At 39.6% G+C, this 25,189-nt stretch overlaps 2 protein-coding genes across 2 annotated transcripts in view; both read left to right on the top strand.

Annotated features, from left to right (window-relative positions):
• Positions 1-992: 992 nt before the first annotated feature.
• Positions 993-25,189, top strand: part of AK3 (adenylate kinase 3) — a 467,912-nt gene continuing 443,715 nt past the window's right edge. The window contains exon 1 of the mRNA XM_069576519.1: positions 993-1,470. The gene's annotated coding sequence lies outside the window, so the exon portion shown is untranslated. The remainder of the gene's footprint in view (positions 1,471-25,189) is intronic.
• RLN1 (relaxin 1) lies at positions 11,432-11,778 on the top strand. The gene is given in 2 exon segments (XM_069573719.1): positions 11,432-11,714; positions 11,717-11,778. Coding segments are annotated over 2 exon segments (345 nt in total).

The following is a 25,189-nucleotide window of genomic DNA, read 5'->3' as shown; positions in this document are numbered from 1 at the left end:
CTTCTGGTTTTCAGTTTTATTTTTACAGTAGCCTCTAGACTTCTCCATCTATACAGCACTGATGATAAAACATCTAGGTTAAAGATGAAAAGTTTCTCCACATTGAGGGACACTCAGAGAGGTTCACTGAGTTACAAGGAGAAGAGAAGATGGAGGGGGTAGTTATAGGTAACTGGAATGAGATGCAGTGAGATCAAGAGAGGAGAGAGCAAGCTAGCCAGTAGTCACTTCCTTATGTGTGCTCTATAGTCTGGACCGCTCAGAGGTATTTACAGAGTTATACGGGGAAGAGGAGAGGGAGGAAGTAGACAGAGGTGACCAAGAGGATAAGAGAGAGGAATGAGTAGGAGAGAGAAAAATCCTGCCAGTAACCAGTTCCTTAGGTGTTCTCTACCGTCTGGAACACACAGAGATTCACAGAGTTGGATAGAGAAGAGATGGGGGAGAAAAGAGACAGAGGCCACCTGGTGGAGAAAAAGGAGAGGCCAGAGGAGGAGAGAGTGGTCAAGCCAGTAATCTCGCTCTCAGGTAAACTTGGGTAGTGAAGTTTGGGTTTTTAAATGTACAAAATTGACAACAAAAACCTAAGAGCAAAGATTAAAAATCTGGAGTAGAGGTTGGATTTTCAAAGATACAATATTAAAGAAAAGCAGAAGGAAAAAGGAAGAAAGAGAAAAAAAAAAAGAATTATTAAAAAACAAATAAACAAAAAAAAAAAACCAAAACAAAACACCAACAACCATCCAAAGAGTATATATGGTGTTTGCCTTAAAAAAAAAAAAAAAAGTCTTTTTTTTTTTAAATAGTAATACTAGGTTATAGAAATAAAAATTAGAGGAGAAATAGAAGACTTAACAACTAAAAAAAAGCTCAGAAAAAAATGAAAAAAAAAAAGGCAAAAAGCAAAAAAAAAAAAAAAGAATGATTTTAAAAATATTAAAAAATTAAAAATATATCTGGCTCTTCTCTGATGTTATGGGCCGTGTGGGCTCACTTCCAAGGTGGTTCCCTCTGTTTAACTTCTTCTGTTTGCTGGTTTTTAGGCTCACTAGTTCAGTCGCGCTGTGGGGAGGGGGGATGCTGCAAACAAATAGCACTGTCATGTGCACACAGTATTTCTGCCCCGCTTGACCTGTCCTTTCTCACGGCGCACAAACCGCTCCGGCTCTACGATGCTCAGCCAGGAACCGTCTGGGGCCGGCCCTAGGCTGCGTGCACTTCCCCGGTCCAAGCCGCTCAGGTTCGGCCCTCAGGCAGCCCTCAGAGGCACAAATGCGGCTGGGACTGCGCTTTGTGCCCTTCCCAGGTCCGAGTAGCTCAGGAGTTTGGCGAGCGCGATCGCCGGGGCTTGTCACCTTTTCCGCCGCTGCCGCTCAGCTCTCTGGGTGGACCGCTGGCGCACCCCGTGAGGCAGACTGTGACTGTCCAGCACCCCCAGAAGTCTTAGCAAAGGAGCCTGCTTGCAGTTAGGTAAGTAAAGTCTCTCCGGGTCTGCAATTGCCCCTTTCCAGTCCTTACGGCTCTGGCTGCCTGTCCCCGGCGGGGAACGGTCTGCAGCCGGCTTTTTCCGCTCCGTCCTTTGTTCTGTGCTCGGTCCTGGCGGTGTCTTATGTTTGAGCTTTTCGCGTGGTAGCTATCCCACAGTCTGGTTTGCTAGCCCAAGTTAGATCGTTCTGGTTGCGCGTGGGGCGTTCCTGCCCGATTCTTACAAAGCTCTGCAGCCCGCGCCTCCCGCGCGTCCCTGCCCTGCCCCCACTTCCCAATGGTGGATGCAGGCGTCTGTGCTGCTTTTCCGCTGGGGGAGTTACTGGTGGGCTTGTAATCTCTTGGTTTTAATTATTTATCTATTTTTCCTTCCTGTTATGTTGCCCTCTGTGTTTCCAAGGCTCGCCACAGACTTGGCAGGGAGAGTGTTTCCTGGTGTTTGGAAACCTCTTTTCTTAAAATTCCCTTCCCGGGACGGGCTTCCCTTCCCGGGACGGAGCTCCCTCCCCACCTCCTTTGTCTCCTTTTTCGTCTTTTATATTTTTTCCTACCTGTTTTTGAAGACAATGGTCTGCTTTTCTGGTTGCCTGATGTCCTCTGCCAGCCTACAGAAGTTGTTTTGTGGAGTTTGCTCGGCGTTGAAATGTTCTTTTGAGGAATTTGTGAGGGAGAACGTGATCTTCCCGTCCTATTCCTCCGCCATCTTTCCCTCCCCTCCCATAGTGATGCTTTCTAAGGCCCACTTGACTTCACATTCCAGGATGTCTGGCTCTAGGTGAGTGATCACACCATCATGATTATCCGGGTCGTGAAGATCTTTTTTGTACAGTTCTTCTGTGTATTCTTGCCACCTCTTCTTGATATCTTCTGCTTCTGTTAGGTCCAGACCATTTCTGTCCTTTATCGAGCCCATCTTTGCATGAAATGTTCCCTTGGTATCTCTGATTTTCTTGAAGAGATCTCTAGTCTTTCCCATTCTATTGTTTTCCTCTATTTCTTTGCATTGATCGCTGAAGAAGGCTTTCTTATCTCTTCTTGCTATTCTTTGGAACTCTGCATCAGATGCTTATATCTTTCCTTTTGTCCTTTGCTTTTCACTTCTCTTCTTTTCATAGCTATTTGTAAGGCCTCCCCAGACAGCCATTTTGCTTTTTTGCATTTCTTTTCCGTGGGGATGGTCTTGATTCCTGTCTCCTGTACAATGTCACGAACCTCATTCCACAGTTCATCAGGCACTCTATCTATCAGATCTAGGCCCTTAAATCTATTTCTCACTTCCACTGTATAATCATAAGGGATTTGATTTAGGTCATACCTGAATAGTCTAGCGGTTTTCCCTACTTTCTTCAATTTGAGTCTGAATTTGGCAATAAGGAGTTCATGATCTGAGCCACAGTCAGCTCCTGGTCTTGTTTTTGTTGACTGTATAGAGCTTCTCCATCTTTGGTTGCAAAGACTATAATCAATCTGATTTCGGTGTTGACCATCTGGTGACGTCCATGCGCAGAGTCTTCTCTTGTGTTGTTGGAAGAGGGTGTTTGCTATGACCAGTGCATTTTCTTGGCAAAACTCTCTTAGTCTTTGCCCTGCTTCATTCTGCATTCCAAGGCCAAATTTGCCTATTACTCCAGGTGTTTCTTGACTTCCTACTTTTGCATTCCAGTCCCCTATAATGAAAAGGACATCTTTTTTGGGTGTTAGTTCTAAAAGGTCTTGTAGGTCTTCATAGAACCGTTCAACTTCAGGTTCTTCAGCGTTACTGGTTGGGGCATAGACTTGGATTACCGTGATATGGAATGGTTTGCCTTGGAGATGAACAGAGATCATTCTGTCATTTTTGAGATTGCATCCAAGTACTGCATTTTGGACTCTTTTGTTGACCATGATGGCTACTCCATTTCTTTTGAGGGATTCTTGCCCGCAGTAGTAGATATAATGGTCATCTGAGTTAAATTCACCCATTCCAGTCCATTTTAGTTCGCTGATTCCTAGAATGTTGACGTTCACTCTTGCCATCTCTTGTTTGACCACTTCCAATTTGCCTTGATTCATGGACCTGACATTCCAGGTTCCCATGCAATATTGCTCTTTACTGCATAGGACCTTGCTTCTATCATGTCACAACCACAGCTGGGTACTGTTTTTGCTTTGGCTCCATCCCTTCATTCTTTCTAGAGTTATTTCTCCACTGATCTCCAGTAGCATATTGGGCACCTACTGACCTGGGGAGTTCCTCTTTCGGTATCCTATCATTTTGCATTTTCATACTGTTCATGGGATTCTCAAGGCAAGAATACTGAAGTGGCTTGCCATTCCCTTCTCTAGTGGACCACGGTCTGTCAGTCCTCTCCACCATGACCCACCTGTCTTGGGTTGCCCCGCAGGCATGGCTTAGTTTCACTGAGTTAGACAAGGCTGTGGTCCTAGTGTGATTAGATTGACTAGTTTTCTGTGAGTATGGTTTCAGTGTGTCTGCCCTCTGATGCCCTCTTGCAACACCTACCATTTTACTTGGGTTTCTCTTACCTTGGGCGTGGGTATCTCTTCACAGCTGCTCCAGCAAAGCGCAGCCACTGCTCCTTACCTTGGATGAGGGGTATCTCCTCACCGCCGCCCTTCCTGACCTTCAACATGGGATGGCTCCTCTAGGCCCTCCTGCGCCCGCGCAGCCACTGCTCCTTGGGCGTGGGGTTGCTCCTCCCTGCTGTTCCTGCGCCGTCGCAGCCTGGCACTCTCGGCTGCTGCCCCTGACCTCAGAAGTGGGGTAACTCCTCTTGGCCACCGCCCTTCGGGCATGGGGTCTTTCTGGCTTCTGCCCCTGACCTTGGACATGGGGTAGCTCCTCTAAGCCGTGCTCAGTGCGCCGGTCGCAGCCGCCTGTGCTATACAGTATACCAGGCTCTAAAACAGGAAAATTTAACTGAATGCCAAACGTACACAGTTTCTTGGTTGGTAGCAAATGGACTGGTCACTTGGCTTCCCTTATGGGCAAAGGGTAACCAGAAAATTCCCTCCAAAGGATTTTTGGCCTGACATTTGGGAAATTGTTCAAACTACTATTGTTTTGGTCTTTCATGCAGATGCTCACATGTTCCAAATTCTGTGGAAAGACAGTATATCGCTTACAGATGAACAAACTGAAATCCAACCAGTAGAAGTCACTCCAGACTCCAGTGACTTAAAAGGTTTAACTTTCTGGTCACACCAAAAATATCATCATCTGGGATAAAAAACAATATATAGGTGGGCTCAGGATCAAGGTCCTTCCTTAACTATCTCATTTAATCTGTTATTTTACAATCTCCAACCTGTCAGCTTGCCAAAACTAGTCAAATGACATTTGGCACATGGCAAGATGCCTGGGCAAATATGGCAAATTGATGATATTGGTATATTAATTCAAAATAAAGGATTCCAATATGTGTATGCTACTGTAAACACCTATTCTGGATATGTAGTGGCCATTCTCTTTGGGAACAGTCCTGAATATTCATGGAAGGACTGATGTTGAATTTGAAACTCCAATACTTTGGCCACCTGATACGAAGAACTGACTCATTTGAAAAGACCCTGATGCTGGGAAAGAATGAGGGTGGGAGGAGAAGGGGACAACAGAGGATGAGATGGTTGGATGGCATTGCCAGCTTGATGGACAGGAGTCTGAGTAAACTGGGAGTTGATGATGGACAGGGATGCCTGGTGTGCTGCAGTCCATGGGGTGGCAGAGTCAGACCCGACTGAGCGACTGAACTGAACTCTTTGGGAAAGCTAATCAGGCTAATATTATTAAAACACTGGAGATAATTAAATTATATTGTGCTGTGCTAAGCTGCTTCAGTCATGTCTGACTCTGTGTGACCCTATGGACTGTAGCCTGCCACGCTCCTCTGTCCATGGGATTCTCCAGGTAAGAAATCTGGAGAGGGTTGCCATTTCCTTCTCCAGGGGATCTTCCTGACTCAGGGATCGCATCAGGGTCTTCTGCATTGCAGGCAGATTCTTTACCATCTTAGCCACTAGGGAAGCTTATCAATTTATATTTCAGTTCAGTTCAGTTGCTCAGTCGTGTCCAACTCTTTGCGACGCCATGGACTGCAGCACTCCAGACTTCCCTGTCCATAAAGACTTCAAATACTGACTACATTACCCAAGCATACAAAATGTTTGAGGGTAAAAGAGAGAAAGCAACAATTGTTAAAGGTCCAAAAACAGAAAGTTGGGCTAATGGAGGAGTGGAAGGAAGGGTGAAACCTGCTAGAAGTCTGGCTGCTACTGTGCCAACTTACCAGAGAGATTTCAGGCAAAGACAACGAAGATATTCAGGAATGCGGCCAAGATTTCATCTGCATCCTTATTGACATCTGTAGCTTGCCCACATTTAAGAGAAATGTTCTGAGTGTGGAGGAGGCTCCACTGGGATCAGGACACCAGCAGGTGAGAGCTCCCACCCTGCCAGCGGCTCGGCACTTTCCACTAGTTGCTGTCGGGCTGCCAACCAATAGGAATGGCTGGCCATGGTGCCTGGCTGGAAACTGCTCACTGCCTTGACTCTGAAGCTGCTGGTGCTCAAAAAGAAGTTCCAGCTTTTGCCTGCTAACTTTGCTTCCTAGTGAGGATTTCACCCAGTATTTCACCAGAGGCACAGAAAGCAGCAGGAAGAGCAACTGGCTGGGCTCAGCTGACAGCAACTGTTGCCCTTCACCTCCTGGCAGTCAGGTTGACAGGACAGGCAGAAGCAGGGAGTGACAAAGAAGGTAAGTTCTCAAAGGTCCACAGGAGGCAGGGCACAGTCAGGCCACATGACCCAAGAGTCAAGGTCTGAAGGCAGGACTGCAGGCTTGCTGGCAGGTGGGCCAACTGGACATGGCATCTTGACTTGATATGACAGGGGGCAAAGAGTGAGGTATGAGATGGTTATCAAGCTATTTGTACACCAGAGGGCATGGGGCAGAGAAGTATGACAGGATCCTGAAGTGGTAAACATAAAAGCGGGCCTTAAACTTAATGATCCTCGTCCTTGGTTTAAACAACAAAAAAATGAAACTGGTCTGTGGACCACATCATTGAAAAATTCCTCTTTTATTTGTAAACTTCACTAAAGGGGAGAACCTAGCCTCCCACTTCTTTGAACTGAGTCTAAAAGTTCAGGTGTATGAGAAGGGATTAAACAGAAAGATAGGGGCTTGCTGGTTTAATAAGAGAAACTGAAGGAGACTAAGAGTCAAGGGAAATTTGCCCTATAGATAAAGAGCAGAAACCCTGATCGATGCTTCAAGAATTTGGAAGCTGCAATAGGTTTTCTTTAATATCAAGATCTCAGATTGGAATATGGCTTAAATCTGATGTTTTAAAAAACACTTTGTTAGTTATAAAGCACTTATAAAGATAAATTGGGAGCTAAGTTTAAACAACAATGGAAATTTTCACTGAGGTATAGGTTAGTCTAATCAGTGTAATGGGTCATGTGAAAATCAGAGAGGACAAACTCCATTAAGGATAATTGTTTTATATTTTACAACATGTGCAATTTATGATAAATCATAACTATATTTTATAGGCTATATGGATATCATATATAGAAGTGACCCTCATATAGAATCACTATGCACACTAAGTACATTTACTGCCCTTTTGTGGAACTTAAAACATGATATAAAACTTTTTTACTTTACTTTTCTACATTGTTGGTCAGAGATTTATTGAACGCAACTATCTACATAATTCTTTGTTACTCTTTGTTTATGGTTATTTTCCAACAATGTGTGCATAAATACTACTCGCTGTACCCCTTTTAAGAACAGCATAGAATTTTTATTTAGAAGAATTCTATATTAGTGAGATTTTACTCCAAATTATACTGATTAAAAAACATTTGTACTTATTTAGGTTGATTAGGATATTATCTTTTAGACTCCAGAAGTTACAGCTGTTACAAACTGCAAATTGTTTCAAAACAAATTTAAAAAATAATTTTAATAAAGAGTACAATGCAGGCAACAAAAGCAAAATTAAACAAGTGAAGCTGTATCAACCAAAAATACTTTTAACTTTATTGAGGATTTTAATGGGTAAGTCAAAAACTCTTTTGCTTCATGTCACATTGCACTTGAAAATGTGCAGGTTATTTTCAAATATCCTTTGATATTGACTTCTAACATAATTCTATAATGATTAAGGGAACAGACTCTATATGGTTTAAATACCTTCAGACCACGAAATTTTTATACCTTGTTTTATGTCCTTGGACATGTACTAGTGTCTCCTGGTTTATGGTGTATGGGAACTTGAACAGAATTTGTATACTACTGTTAAGTGAAATCTGTAGAAATCTTAATTATGTTGAATTGGTCCACAGTGCTTCTCAGGTGTACTATAGCCTTTTACTTTTCTGTCTATTCATTCTATTAATTTTTGAGAGTTTGATATTAAAACTCTACCTAAAAATCTTAATTTATTTACTTAAAAATAAATGTAATATATAGTAAACTATATGTAATTTTGTGGCTGTATTTTCCAAGTCTCCTGTAAACGTATTACCAGACTTTCATAATTTGAAATTTTTTTTAAAGTAAAGAAAAGGTTCTGTATACATACAATGGAGTATTATTTCACATTTAAAAAGGCAACCTTAACCTACATAACAACATGGATGAACCTGGAGGACATAATGCTAAGTGAAAAATGCTTATCTCAGAAAGATGAATATGGCTAGATTCTACTATAATAAGTATCTAAAACAGTCTAACTCATAAGGAAAGAATAAACGGTGATTATCAGGATTGGGAGGAGGGGAAAATGGGAGTTTCTAATTATTACATATAAAATTTCAATTATGCAAAATGAACTGGTTCTAGGAATCCGATTTATAACACGGTACCTACAGATCACTCACTCATGCTCAGTCGTGTCCAACTCTTTGTGACCCCATGGACTGTTGTAACCTACCAAACTCTCTGTCCATGGAATTTTCAGGCAAGAATACTGGAGTAGTTTGCCATTTCCTACTCCAAGAGATCTTCACAACCCAGGGATCAAACCCATTTCTCCCCCACTGCAGGCAGATTCTGTACCATAATCATGGTGTACTGGTGACTTAAAATTCTGTTCAAAGGCAGATATCATGTTAAATGTTCCTACCAAGATTGAAAAAAAAGAGATACATGGGAATTCTATCATTTTTGTGAATTTTCTATGACTTTCAAAGTATTTTAAAACAAGTTTTTAAACTGAAAAAAAAAAGCCCCAAACAATATATTATGAGTAAATGTAATAGAAATAACAAATATATTGCCTGATTCATTAGCTGGCTCAGTGTATGGGAATCAGCTTTTCTATGTATTCAGCAGAGCCAGTTAGAGAAAGTTTAAGTTACAGCAAGGAGTATTTTTATGAGGACAGACTGAATTGAACTTAGGATATCTTACTGAGGGAAAAGCAAAAATTTCTACCAAAAAATGGTATGAATTCCCATCTGTCAGTGCCAGTTTAGAACCTGAATAAGAGAGAACACTAGGAGGAAAAATAAAATGTTAGAGTATTGTTTTCTTTCCACTGAGAACTCTAATTGTTGAAGTTTGTTGTTGTATGAGACTTGCTACAGAAGTCATAGGAAGTGAAGTAGCCTGGACCATTCCTGCCATGGTGAGCGGGCACGGCCTTCTCTGATTTGCAGGCATCAATGATTACCCAGGAATTCATCTTCCATGCTTAAGATTTCTCTTGACCTCATTGTTTCCACTATTTCAAGGGGAATGTCTTATTAATAAGCTGAAAAGGACAGTTCTGCTGTCCATGAAAAAGAGCACAAATTGCTTTAGGTTTACACTATAATGTAAACTTTATAAATGTTTCTTTCTTTCTTTGTTTTGGTGCTATAACTCTCAAAACTATGTAATTGGGATAGGTATGGTTGCAATGAAGCACCAGCTGGAATCAAGATTGCTAGGAGGAATATCAATAACCTCAGATATGCAGATGACACCACCTTTATGGCAGAAGGTGAAGAACTAAACAGCCTTGATGAAAATGAAAGAGGAGAGTGAAAAAGTTGGCTTAAAACTCAACATTCAGAAAATTAAGATCATGGCATCTGGTCCCATCACTTCACAGCAAACAGATGGGGAAACAATGGAAACAGTGGCAGACTTTATTTTGGGGGGGGCTCCAAAATCACTGCAGATGGTGACTGCAGCCATGAAATTAAAAGACGCTTGCTCCTTGGAAGAAAAGGTATCACCAACCTGCTGCTGCTGCTGCTAAGTCGCTTCAGTCATGTCCGACTCTGTGTGACCCCATAGATGGCAGCCCACTAGGCTCACCCGTCCCTGGGATTCTCCAGGCAAGAACACTGGAGTGGGTTGCCACTTCCTTCTCCAATGCATGAAAGTGAAAAGTGAAAGGGAAGTCGCTCAGTCGTGTCCGACTCTTAGCGACCCCATGAACTGCAGCCTACCAGGCTCCTCCATCCACGGGATTTGCCAGGCAAGACATAGACAGCATATTAAAAAGCAGAGACATTACTTTGCAAACAAAGGTCCATCTAGTCAAAGCTATGGTTTTTCCAGTAGTCATGTATGAATGTGAGAGTTGGACTGTAAAAGAAGTTGAGCATCAAAGAATTGATGCTTTTGAACTGTGGTGTTGGAGAAGAAGAAGACGACTCTTGAGAGTCCCTTGGACTGCAAGGAGATCCAACCAGTCCCTCCTAAAGGAAATCAGTCCTGAATATTCATTGGAAGTACTGATGCTAAAGCTGGAACTCCAATACGTTGGCCACCTGATGCAAAGAACTGACTCATCTGAAAGACCCTGATGCTGGTAAAGATTGAAGGCAGGAGGAGAAGGGGATGACAGAGGATGAGGTGGTTGGATGGCATCACCGACTCAATGGACATGAGTTTGAGTAAGCTCTGGGAGTTGGTGATGGACAGGGAAGCCTGGCATGCTGCAGTCCATGGGGTCGCAAAGAGTCAGACACAACTAAGCTACTGAACTGAACTGAATGGTGAGGAAAGAATCTACCTGAAAGGTTTTTGAGGGTAGGAAAGATGTTTTTACTTGTATCTCCCATCTGGTGATGCCAGAAACATGGAAACATTCAATACATGTTCAACAGTAGTGAGTAAGTATAAAGAAGGAATATGTCAGATGGTTCCTGAAAGGACCTAGCCCAAGTCCCAACCTTTATGTATGCCCATCCTGGCACACTACTTAAGAACAGACTCCCTTCCTAGGCAACACACAGAACTTGCACAGTTTATGATCCACAATATTGAGACAAAAAAAAAAAAACCATACACAGTACATTAGTCAGTAGATATACATCACAACAGATTAATAATCTGTCAAAGTCAATGATTTATTGGTTAATGTCTTTTAACCCATTTCTCTATAATGTAAGGGTTTCTCTATAATCAAAGGGTTATTGATTTGGAGTAAACATTCTAGGGAAGAGAAATTATTAAACAGATGTACAAGGAGAATCAGAGACTGGCATCTCCTTTCTAGATCAGAGCAGTTGGAAATTCTGCTGTTTTTACTTTATCCTGAAGCAGTAACTTCCTACCATGAAAATATTTGATAGTTTAATTAATATACTCTTCATATAGTCGTAGAAGAAAATTACTCAGGTAATAAAGATTCATCCATGGTCAAACTAGTGTTTTTTATGGTTAAGATGACTTCAGAAGTGTCAGATTAAAAAAAAAAAGTGCTATGATGAAAATATTAAAGGGACATGGGACATGAGGAGAGACAACAATGGGTCCAAGTGGAGTAAAGCAGAACTTTGGTAATATTGGAATATTTTAACCTGCTCAACTATAATAAACTAAGCTTTTTAGATATGAGGACACTTGCTAAGTCTGTTTGATTGTTGAATTCTGTTGAGGCAATGCTTTCCTTTGTGTCTGTGCGAAATTTTATAGTTTTCCTGACATTCTTTGGCATGGATATTTTTTCTCTTCCCCCTCATTTAAAATTAGAAATCATGCCATCCTCCATGACCAATGATGTAGAAACCTTAAAGATGCTGGAATTTGTTCCTACTTTGCCACAAGAGAAGAAGGCAACACTATCTGAGAGGCAGCCATCATTGAGAGAGCAACTACATTCTGCATTAAAGGATTCAAATCTTAACTCTGAAGAATTTAAAAATGAAGCAGAAGACAACAGAGGTTCAGAACTGGAAAACCCAGGCTCAGAGAGACATTACCCAAAAGAGAGACAGTTAGCCTGGCTAAGAAATGTTGCTATGACGCTTGTACCAAAAAAGACATAGTTCAATTGTGCTGAAATGAAGCTGTGCATTTCATCTAATCTTCACATGTATTCTCGATGACAAAGTCACCAATGCCTCTGTCACCCTACTGATTATTAAAATATGAGAAATTATTTTTAGTGTTTATGTTTTCATTTGATATGTAAGAAAGCGTCCCATGTGTTATTGTAGTTTCTGCTAATAATACTTATGTGAGAGGTAGTTTATTAATGATAATAATTATGTTATTCCTTTTTGAGTGGCGGTAGTTTAAAATAACAATAACTCAAAGTAAATAGAAATAGATTGTTTAGTAAAAGGCTATGTCTTGCATAAATGAGTGGACAAAATTTCAAAAATAAGTCTGGTTTGGAAATTTGTATCTGATAAATTATAATCTGTCACCATTTCTCCTCCAAACCTAATGCCCAAATGTTCTGTCACTATTTAATATAAAATAAATTATTTTAATAGCCAAAAACCAAATAGAAATTTAAAAATAACTTTACACAATCCCTAAAGCCAGGTACATAAAATGGACCAAAACACTTTTGACAGTAACTCTTAGATCAAATATGCAGAGTTATAAGAATTCAACTTTTATAGTAGACTTTAAAATATTTTTGTGTCTTAATGAGCTATTAATTGCAAAGAATCAGATTGGACTCCAAGTCAATTTAATTTAGTTCAAGCTATATAAACTCAAGTATTTTTCAAACTAGGGTTCTTATATGAACTCTACTGTCTAAAATACTAAAAAGTAAAGTATAATCTTTAAGGAGGAAAACAAACATACATATAAAAAATAATAAACATTTCAGTGTCATATATTGCAGAAAAACTGGTTTAGCAAGGAAACAAAATTTTAGTTTGCTATTTAAGTATTTACAAACCATTTATGTAATAAAATAATTGTGACAAGCTATGAAACCTTGTAGGTATAGTAACAAAGTTATCATCTTAGTATTCAGTCAGTTTCTTTAATTCATATACACTCAAGCTTTTAGGCAGCATTTACAGAAAAAAAAATGCACTTAAATAGTAATTTAACCTCCATCATCTGTCTGTAAGAAGAATTTAAAAGGATTAAAACAGCAACTCCCATATTTCAAAGTCCCATACATAATTAATCATCCTCAGGCCTCCAACCAAGGCCACCTGGGAAAACTTCATAAAACGCTGCAGAACCTCAGAGGCCATAAGCCCCCCTGGACAAAGCCAGGAAGAGTGCTGTCTGAAATGGAAAATCCAACAGAGGAGAATAAGAACAGTGACCAAGAAACCTACAGCCCAGAGAGGAAAAAGAGACAGTCCCCCCACACAAGAGGCATCTCCCCAGACTCTGCCCTGGCCCATGTTCCTGAGTTGCTGCTCCACAAAAGCCCTGGGGTCAGGGCTCCTAGGCCAAGAATCTGTATTCACCGCCTCTGATGATACCACTTTTTAAGCGCTACAAGGACAGTCTGTGGCTAATCATCTACTATAAATAATAAGATAATAAGTTAACACCTTTAAGATATCTAATTCTTGAAGCTGATGACAGTATGTTCACTTTATTTCTCATGTAAAAATTTACTCTTCATATATATGTATCAGATAGGATTGTGTTGTCTGTAAATGACAGAAAGTCCTACAACAGTGGCTGGCTTCAAAGAAGACTGTGGAGTAAAGATCTGACCCTGAATGATGCCAGCAGGCTCCTCATGACTTTTCCAGTCAGCTCTGCTTAAAATATAGGCCTTCCTCCGTATGCTCTTCTCCTCATGAGACCAAGATGGCTGATGCACCTCCAGATCTCAGGGTACATTTTAGGGTAGAAGACTTAGTGCCAGGATTAGAAAAGCAAAGGCTTTGCCAGAAACCGCCACATGTGTGCTTATTTCACATTCGCCAGACCTGTGTCACACGGATACTACTACCTGCAAGAGACACTGGGAAATCATTTCTACCACTTAGAGACTAGAGAGTTAAGGTACGCAAGGGAGAAGTGTCTGGAAGGAGACTGGGTCAGTCAACCCATAGCTTTGCTTATACTTGCTACTTCTGTACCTACAATGTCTGTTTCAAATGCATTAATCTTTAAGTATTAATCTTCACCATTAAGATGAACTCTAGCTGGAGTTGGATCCAAATGGTATGGGAAAAAGAAAGACCTCTTTGGAATCCAGTAGACATGGGTAGGAATGCTCTAGCACTTACCAGCAATACGCATGGGCACACTGAATTGTTGTCTTTAAAAGTAGTCTTTCTGTGTTTTGATTAAAATGTCTATTTTAATCTCTGAATTAATAGACATTATTTTTTTACTGAAATTGAGTTGCTGTACAATATAGAGATTTTCAATTTTAATGTGTAATGTTCCATTTATACTTAATATAAAATATTGACTATATTCCCTGTGTTGAATAATATTTTTGTAGAATTTTTATTTTATGATTAAAAATTTATACCTCTTACTCCTCTACCTCTACAGTGCACCTACACACTTTTCTTTCCCCACTGGTAACCACTAGCTTGTTCTCTGTAGCTGTGAGCCTGCTTCTTTTTGTTGCATTCCCTGATTCGCTGTGTTTTTATATTCTGCATAGGAGTGCTATCATACAGTATTTGTATTTCTCTTATTTCACTTAGCATAATGCCTTCTAAGTCCACCCATTCTGCTGCAAATGGCAAATTTTCATTCTGTTTGTTAAGGCAGATTACTATTTATTGGGGGTGTGTATGTGTGTTTCACATCTTTATCTATTTGTCTGCTGTTGGACACTTGTTTGTTTCCATATTATGACAATTGTAAATAACACTATGAGCACTGGAGTTCAAGTACCTTTTAGAATTGGTGTGTTTGTTTTTTTTTTTTTTTTCCTAGATATGTACCCAGGAATGGAATTCCTGGGTAATATGGTAGCTCTAGTTTTAGTTTTTTGTGAAACCTCCATACTATTTCACACTGGTGCACTAATGTACATTCCTACCAACAGTACTGAGATATCATCAATCTAAATAACACTATACTTACTAAGGAGATTGAATCAATAATGAAGTACCTACCAAGAAAGAAAAACCTGAGACAAGATAGGTTCACTGGAGAATTCTACCAAATGTTTTAAAGAATTAAAACCAATCATTCTCAAACTCATACAAAAAAATTGAAGAATTAAAACACTTCCTACCTCATTCTCAGGACCAAAATTACGTAATTCCAAAGCCAGACAAAGATACTACTTAGGAAACTACAGGCCAATATCCTTTACTGATGCCAAAATCCTTAATAAAAAACAGCAAACTGAATTCAACTAGATATTAAAAGGATGATACACAGTGACTAAGTGAAATTTATTCCTGGAATGCATGGATAATTCAACATATGAAAATCAATGAATGTATTACACTACATTAATAGAACAATGGGACCAAAAACATGTAATAAAAGCATGACAGCAGGGCAAGGTGAGGCCGGGACAAACTGAGAAAGTAGCATTGACATATACACACTACCATGTATAAAATAGCTAGCTAGTGGGAAGCTGCTATATAACACAGGGAGCCCAGCCTGGTGCTCTGTGACAACCTGAGAGGGGTGGGGTGGGGCATGGGGTAGTATTATGGGAGGGAGGCTCACAAGGGAGGGGACATATATATATATATATGTGCTAAATATATATATATAGAGAGAGAGAGAGAGAAAGAGAGAGAGAGAGAGAGGCTCACAAGGGAGGGGATATATATATATGTGCTAAATATATATATATATATATATATATATATATATATAGAGAGAGAGAGAGAGAGAGAGAGAGAGAGAGCTGATTTGTATTGTTCTATGGCAGAAACCACCACTACACTCTAAAGCAATCATCCTGTAATTAAAAAAAAAAATGACATAACTCAATACCATTTCATGATTAAAAACAACCAACAAACAAGGAATAGAAGTATACTTCCTAAGCCTGGTAAAGTCTATGTATGAAAAACCCACACTTAACATCATTCTCAGTGAAGGACTGAAAGCTTATCCCCTAAGAGCAGTAACAAGATATTTTATATTTATTTTAGACTAGGGAAATGATGTTAGACAAAAAAGCAATTTTGAGCAATTTTCTTATTTGAATTCAAAATGGGTCGTAAAGCAGTCTGAAACCACAATTTTGTTTGCACCAACCTAATAATTAACTTATGTTGGGAAAGAAAGGTTGTAACAACAACAAAAAACTTTTTCTTAAATATGCATGATATAGAATGATTCTTGATTTCACATTTACATATATATTCTCAATGATGCATTTCAGTTCAGTTCAGTTCAGTCGCTCAGCCGTGTCCGAATCTTTGCGACCCCATGAATCACAGCACGCCAGGCCTCCCTGTCCATCACCAACTCCCGGAGTTCATTCAGACTCGCGTCCATCGAGTCAGTGATGACATCCAGCTATCTCATCCTCTGTCGTCCCCTTCTCCTCCTGCTCCCAATCCCTCCCAGCATCAGAGTCTTTTCCAATGAGTCAACTCTTCGCATGAGGTGGCCAAAGTACTGGAGTTTCAGCTTTAGCATCATTCCTTCCAAAGAAATCCCAGGGCTGATCTCCTTCAGAATGGACTGGTTGGATGTCCTTGCAGTCCAAGGAACTCTCAAGAGTCTTCTCCAACACCACAGTTCAAAAGCATCATTTCTTTGGCGCTCAGCCTTCTTCACAGTCCAACTCTCACATCCATACATGACCACAGGAAAAACCATAGCCTTGACTAGATGGACCTTAGTCGGCAAAGTAATGTCTCTGCTTTTGAATATGCTGTCTAGGTTGGTCATAACTTTTCTTCCAAAGAGTAAGAGTCTTTTAATTTCATGGCTGCAGTCACCATCTGCAGTGATTCTGGAGCCCCCAAAAATAAAGTCAGCCACTGTTTCCACTGTTTCCCCATCTATTTCCCATGAAGTGATGCGACCGGATGCCATGATCTTCGTTTTCTGAATGTTGAGCTTTAAGCCAACCTTTTCACTCTCCTCTTTCACTTTCATCAAGAGGCTTTTTAGTTCCTCTTCACTTTCTGCCATAGGGGTGGTGTCATCTGCATATCTGAGGTTATTGATATTTCTCCTGGCAATCTTGATTCCAGCTTGTGGTTCTTCCAGTCCAGCGTTTCTCATGATGTACTCTGCATATAAGTTAAATAAGCAGGGTGACAATATACAGCCTTGAGGTACTCCTTTTCCTATTTGGAACCAGGCTGTTGTTCCATACTCCTTTTCCTATTTGGAACCAGTCTGTTGTTCCATGTCCAGTTCTAACTGTTGCTTCCTGACCTGCAGACAGATTTCTCAAGAGGCAGGTCAGGTGATCTGGTAATCCCATCTCTCTTAGAATTTTCCACAGTTGATTGTGATCCACACAGTCAAAGACTTTGGCATAGTCAATAAAGCAGAAATAGATGTTTTTTTCTGGAACTCTCTTGCTTTTTCCATGATCCAGCAGATGTTGGCAATTTGATCTCTGGTTCCTCTGCCTTTTCTAAAACCAGCTTGAACATCAGGAAGTTCACGGTTCATGTATTGCTGAAGCCTGGCTTGGAGAATTTTGAGCATTACTTTACTAGCATGTGAGCATTTACCTAGGTCCAAATCAGGCCCCACTAATTATTAGAATATGAGAAATCATTACTAGTGTTCACATTTTTCAAATGTTATGGAACAGTATTGTCTTCCCATATCATATTTTCTCTCAAAAATCAATTTTTTCCTGCTAAAGAAGCTGTTTAAAAAAAATCAATGGTATTACTGCATCAATTACTCTTGTATCTTATTAACTTCATAATGATTTAAAAAGCTTTATTATTTAACTGACATAAGTAGCTTTATATACACCTAACACCAGGTACATACAAAAGTAATAAAAAATGTTTAATCTAGCTTGCCAATATAGACTATGTAAACATTAAACCAGAAACCTTGTAGTTTTCTACTTGAGCCATAGCAGGTTTTATTTTCCCTGCTGAAATAATGTTTGAAAGCAATCAGATTCAATACCAGATACAATTAGATTTTTGTGCCCAAATGAACTCAACTGTTTTTCAAGTTATAATACTTTCATGTTTCTAAGAAATTCAAGTAAATATATTTAAGTGACATAAATGAAGTCACAAAGTAAACAGAACAAATAAATCAATGTTTTTTTCCTTAGGAAAGAACTAAATTGGAAAAAAAATTCAGTAAAGTTTACCATTTTAAAATTTATGGAACATTCATGTAAGCAAAATAAACTGTGAGATGATATGAACATTTGTTAAAATTGTAAACCAGTATGGTACTAATAGTCAATTGCTCTAATCTATATATTGATACATAGTTAGCTAGTATTTTGGTTTTTTTCAGAGAAAATGTACTTATAACAAGTTAATCTTGTCCATCAAATGTCTGGAGATGAAGAATAGAAGATGAAAAATCACATTTCCTATATTTCAAATCCCTAGGCATGGCTAGCCATAAGCAAATCTCTGAAGTTCATCATGTTCTCCCTGAGGCCTCCTCCGAAAGAGCTCCTTCTTATTGAAGAAGCAGAGACCAACAGAATGTAACTCTTTAGGGAGAAAGTCAGTGTTCTTGCCTGGAGAATCCCAGGGACAGAGGAGCCTGGTGGGCTGCCGTCTATGGGGCTGCACAGAGCTGGACACAACTGATGCAACTTAGCAGCAGCAGCAGGGAGAAAGTCAACATTTTTTCAAGAGTTACACTTTCATCATGAAATCTTTGTTGCTGATTTTAACACTTCCATTCATATCTCATTTATTCCCCAGCATAGTTCACTGTCAATTTCAGACTCCATTTGCTCTGAGGTCCACTCCTTATTCCACTAGTTTTCACATCATACTTAACACTGAAGTTTCACCATCATCCGGTGACTCAATTAAATTTCATCTGCTAGTACATACCACTACTCCTGCCTATATTTTCCTCCATTTTAAATGGAAAAGTATCCCCAAATGTAACCCCTCTACCTGTCTGTATGTTATGACCATGGTTTTCATATTCCTAAAAGACTGTCTATGTGTAACAGGCATGAATTTGTAAGCACAGTCTCTGGTGTGAAAGAAATACTCAACTATTTTATTCTTAACAGATTGATATGTTTAAATGCTGTCACTGAATTGGAAATTTAGCATCAGACATTATTCTAATGGAACTCCCCCATGAAGCTGTGCTTGAAACCCAGGGTTTTAGAACCAAAGCACTAAGTCCCCAATACCCATAGTTTCAACAGTTTCCCCATGACACCAACTATTCTAGCCTGCATGGTGTCTCCATTTAAGGTCTTACCTCTCTTGGAGTCAACAGAACTTTGCCAAATGTGCATGTTTTCTGCTCAGGGTCTGTTTCCCTAGGTATACCATATAGCCATCTCTTCTAAGGCTCCCCCTCTCCATGTCACTGCCACTGAGCACTGCACAGCAGTAATTCTTTATTTCAGGACTCTAGGCCATCATCCTCTTTCCATTACAAGGAAAATCTTCCCTTTCACCCCTCAACCATCTCTCCTTCTTCCTCTCCATTTCTCTCTTACTTGTCCACTGGGGACACCTGCCTAATTTTGGCCTCCTCCTGTATTTAGGGGTCATGGGAAGAGTAACTTTAAGCAACCTCTGTTTTCTGCCCTGCAAAAGTCCATCAGGAAGGAAACACTTAGGCTCTGGATACCTGGTTAAAATTTGTGGGGAGATGATATAAGAGGTTGAAAGGAAAAAATATAGGGGAAAATGTAATGTTTCAATTATTTTGCCACACTCTTTGACCTTGTACATCATCCACCTTTCCTCTGCATGGGAATCTTCCTCTGTTTCTAATATAGTTCAGTAAACAAATAAAACTGTTTTTGCATCAACTCTTCCTCTGCCAAATCAATGGAACTGCTGCTAGCTCTTCACCCCTCATTCCCTCTGGGACCCACTATGAACTGTTCCCTACCTGAATCTTAGCCTATTAAATTCCACACTGGCCTCCAATCCCAAATTTTAATCTTAAATTTGCTTCTCTTTTACTTTTCTTTCACATTTCACTCCACTGATGAACCCTCTTCAGAAAATTACCTTCCATTTTTGCTTTTATGAAAAGCAAAAGGACATCATCCTCTATAATTCTTGTTTTCTCCTTCTTTATCTCTTCTCTCACTTCTTACCACATGAAATTCCCTCTTCTTTGCTTTGACACTGTATGCCCTGTCCATTAGTCAGAGAGTTGATTTAATTTTATTTCTTTAACTCACAACTCTTTGCTGTTGATTTCCGAATCTGGATCTCCAGGTTGGATGTCTTAGCATACTTCCAGCCCCATGTTTCCATTTGTTTTGTTAGGAGAATTCCTCTTGAATACTTTATAGTTTTCTAAAATTCATCATTTCTTAAGCTTTACTGGGGCTTCCCAGGCAGCACTAGTGGTAAAGAACCCATCTGCTAATGCAGGTTTGATTTCTAGATCGGGTAGATCCCCTGGAGGGAGGGCATGGCAAACCAATCCAGCATTCCTGCCTCCAGAATCCCATGGACAGAGGACACTGGCAGGCTATAGTCTATAGGGAGTCAAAGCATCATACACAACTGAAGCAACTTAGCATATGCAAAGCTTTACTGTAGGATTAAATTCCCCTCATGATTCCTCAATGTCATCAGCTTTTCATCCTCTACAGCTCAAAGCCCTGGTCTTCCTGACATACAGTGGCAAAAAGGCACATGATTTTCAACACTGCTCATTATTAGAGAAATGTAAATCAAAACTACAAGGAGGTACCACCTCACACCATTCAGAATGGCCATCATTAAGAGTCTACAAATAACAAATGCTGGAGAGGGTGTGGAGAAAAGGGAAACTTTCTACACTGTTCCACTATGGAAAACAGTATGAAGAGTCCCCAGAAAAGTAGAATTATCATATGATTGAGAAATCCCACTCCTGGACATATATCTGGACAAAACTATAATTCAAAAAGATACATTTACCCTTATGTTCATAGCAGCAGTATTCATAAAGGAGAAGACATGAAAACAACCTAAATGTCTATCAACAGATGAATGAATAAAGAAGACATGGTACATATATACAATAAAATACTACTCAGACATAAAAAAGAACAAAATAACACCATTTGTAGCAACATGGACGCAACTAGAGATCATTTTACCAAGTGAAGTAAATCAGAAAGAGAAAGACAAATACCACAAATATATATCACTTATATGTGGAATCTATAAAATATGACACAGATGAACTTATCTATAAAACATAAACAAACTCACAGACATAAAGAACAGACTCACGGTTGCCAAAGTGGTGGAGGGGAGGCAAGGAATGGAGCAGGCATTTGAGGTAAGTAGATGGAAACTATTACATATAGAACAGATAAACAAGACCTTACTGTACAGCACAGGGAGTTATATTCAACATCATGAGATAAACCATAATGGAAAAGAATACAAAAAAGAACGTATATATTTTGATATATGTATAACTGAATCAACTTGCACAGCAGAAATTAACATAACATTGTAAGTCAACTGTACTTCAATTTTTAGAAAATCCCTGGTCGTCTTAAACTCTTCTCTCTCTCCCACATCCAGGTTACATAAAACAAGTCATCAAATCTAATGATGGTTCATTTAAAAATCACATTTATGGGTCCTTTCTGCTTATTTCTACTCCTTCCATCCTACTGCTGGGTCTTCACAATTCACTGATCCAAAATGTGGACTTATAGTTGGTTTCTTCACTTTTGGTTTTTCTCCCTCCACATCTGTATACATTAAGGTCAAGTTATTTAAGCTTCAATTTTAGCTTCCCTGGTGTCTCAGTGGGTAAAGAATTTGCCTGCAATGTAGGAGACCTGGGTTCGATCCCTCGGTTGGGAAGATCTCCTAGGGGAGGGGTATGGCAACCCACTCCAGTATTCTTGCCTGAATAAATCCCATGGACAGAGGGGCCTGGTGGGCTGCAGTCCATGGGGTCTCAAAGAGTTGGACACAACTGATTAAGCACAGCAGCACATACATTATCCACTAATTATTTAATAACCTCCTGTTCCCCATAGGATAAAAAGAAAAAAATCCAAACTCCATAGTCTGAATTTCAAAGCTCCCTTTGTCCTCTAGCAATATTTCCATCTTCTACTAATCCTTAACATCACTATTATAGGTTCTTTTACCGACGATATGCCTTGCTCACTTGTTTACATGCCTTTATAGCTTCCATCCTCTCTTCGGATGCAGTACCAGTCCCACTTTCTGACTACCTACTTTTTCATCAAAGCCTAATTAAGTTCTGTCTCCTAAATGAAGTCTTCCAAGACTACTGAGCTCAAACAAGTCTCCCCCTCCTACAAATTATTTTACTTATATTTTCTACAATTCAACATTTAACCAATGATGTTTTTGCTCCATTATATTTAAACATAATTAGAATAAGAAGTCTAAGCTTCTGGTGCTTAAAAGATACTTCACTTATTTCATTTATAGATCCTAAACACAAAAGACTTCCCGCCACCCATTGACTTAGTGGAGAATCTTTTTTTGTAGGACTGGATCATGACTATATCGACTGCATACTATCTTTTATTTAGTAGAAGTAAAAATGATTTTAAATGAGTTTCTCATACTCTAGCCAAATTAACAGTCTGGTACCTCATATATAAAAAATGCAATAATTATTTTAAAGAACACCAAACCTATTATCTCATTTGATTATCACATTCCAACAAAGTAGCTGCTGCTGCTAAGTCGCTTCAGTCATGTCCGACTCTGTGCAACCCCATAGACAGCAGGCCACCAGGCTCCTCCATCCCTGGATTCTCCAGGCAAGAATACTGGAGTGGGTTGCCATTTCCTTCTCCAATGCATGCATGCATGCTAAGTCGCTTCAGTCATGTCCCAACCTGTGCGACCCTATGGACAGCAGCCCACCAGGCTCCTCCATCCATAGGATTCTCCAGACAAGAATACTGGAGTGAGGCGCCATTTCCTTCTTCACAACAAAGTAGAAATGGCAATAATTATACAGCTAATATGTATCATTATGTGTCAGGCATTGTATTTTCTCATTTATTATTTTGTGTGTTACTTACTGCATTATGTCATATAATCCTTTAATAGCATTGTCAGAAGGCACTATTATTACCTACCTTCAACCTACACCATGTGTTCTTATATTCATGACACATGTTAAGTAAACCAGTATAAGATTTCTGCAGATTTGTATAGCTACTTATTCCTGTGGCTGAGACCAGCTTCTAGGTGTCTTTATTACCAACAGAGTGAACTTTTAAGCCCATTCTGAGGCAATTACTTTAATGTGTGTGTGTATATGCTTTTTTTTTTTTTGGTCCAAATCATTATTTTCTCTAATCTAAGGGTTTGGTCTAAAAGATTTGCTTTTATATTATAACTGGGGCTCCACAGCTCAGGGGTTAGAGCACTGGCCTCATAAAAGATTTGCTTTTACAATATCATGTGCCATCATTACCAATCCCAAAGAAAGGCAATGCCAAAGAATGCTCAAACTACTGCACAACTGCACTCATCTCAGACACTAGTCAAGTAATGCTCAAAATTCTCTAAGCCAGCCTTCAACAATACATGAACCATAAACTTTCAGATGTTCAAGCTGGTTTTAGAAAAGGCAGAGGAACCAGAGATCAAATTGCCAACATCCGCTGGATCATTGAAAAAGCAAGAGAGTTCTAGAAACACATTGATTTCTGCTTTATTGACGATGCCAAAGCCTTTGACTGTGTGGATCACAATAAACTGTGGAAAATTCTGAAAGAGATGCGAATACCTGACCACCTGACTCACCTCTTGAGAAACCTGTATGTAGGTCAGGAAGCAACAGTTAGGACTGGACATGGAACAACAGACTGGTTCTTGTGATTCACACAGTCAAAGGCTTTGGCATAGTCAATAAAGCAGAAATCGATGTGTTTCTAGAACTCTCTTGCTTTTTCGATGCCAACATCCAGTGGATGTTGGCAATTCGATCTCTGGTTCCTCTGCCTTTTCTAAATCTGGCTTGAACATCTGGAAGTTCACGGTTCACGTACTGTTGAAGTCTGGCTTGGAGAATTTTGAGCATTACTAGCGTGTGAGATGAGTGCAATTGTGCAGTAGTTTGAGCATTCTTTGGCATTGCCTTTCTTTGGGATTGGAATGAAAACTGACCTTTTCCAGTCCTGTGGCCACTGCTGAGTTTTCCAAATGTGCTGGCATATTGAGTGCAGCACTTTAACAGCATCATCTTTTAGGATTTGAATAGCTCCACTGGAATTCTATCACCTCCACTAGCTTTGTTCGTAGTGATGCTTCCTAAGGCCCACTTGACTTCACATTCCAGGATGTCTGGCTCTAGGTGAGTGATTATACCATCATGATTATCTGGGTTGTGAAGATCTTTTTTGCACAGTTCTTCTGTGTACTCTTGATAATAACAATAATAAGTAGTAGTTGTAGTCAGGAATGTGTTCATTCATTCAATAAATGTTTATGAAGGGTCTACTTAGCAGGCATTGTCCTAGACACTGAATAATAAATATGAAACAAAAATAATTCCAGTCTTTAATGAGCTTACAACTAGTAGAAAAGATAATTACATGATTTTTTTTTAAAAATTCAGCATAGTACAATAAATAATAATTATGACATAAATATGAATTAGGATACAAAGGAACAAGTAGTCAATTCTCAGGGAGTTTATTCACTTACTAAATCTTATGATTATTGATATGATTAACATTTTACTTATTATTTGTTGACATTGCTATAATTGTTAACATTAAATTATTACTGAGAATTTACTATGTTTCACACTGTTCAAGGCAAAGATGCTGCCAAAGTAAACAAAAGAAACAAAAATCCCTGTGGTGTAGAGCTTACATTTTTGCAGGAGACAGAAAACGTGAAGAAGTAAGATTATATATAGTATGTCAGTCTTTAATGAAGATGTGCACACTGAAGAAGTGCAAAGTAGGATGAGAATACTGAGAGCACAAATAGAATGGGAGTATAGATTTTTGTGTGGTTCGGACATATACTGGCGCTTCCCTACCGGCTCAGCCTACGGGGTAAAGAATCCTCCCGCAATGAAAGAGACGTAGGAGAAGAGGGTTCAGTCCCTTGGTGAGGAAGATCCCCTGGAGGAGGGCATGACAGCCCACTCCAGTACCCCTGCCTGGAGAATCCCATGGACAGAGGAGCCTGGTAGGCTACAGTTCATAGGGTCACAAAGAGTCTGAAGTGACTTAGAACGGACATAACACATGTATCGTTTGAGAGGTTGTTTGTTGTTGTTTGGTTGTGTTCTTAAAATATATATATATTTTTTCTCAGTATAATGAATAGTTTCCTTTCTCACAGGGATTCCCTCGTGAAGTTCTGCTTAGGACTCACAGCCACTACAGTTTATACATGAATTGTTTCTCGTAGTAG

Source organism: Ovis canadensis, chromosome 2 (genome assembly GCF_042477335.2).
Source record: "Ovis canadensis isolate MfBH-ARS-UI-01 breed Bighorn chromosome 2, ARS-UI_OviCan_v2, whole genome shotgun sequence".
NCBI classification, from domain to species: domain Eukaryota; kingdom Metazoa; phylum Chordata; class Mammalia; order Artiodactyla; family Bovidae; genus Ovis; species Ovis canadensis.
This window is presented reverse-complemented; position numbering and strand designations above follow the sequence as displayed.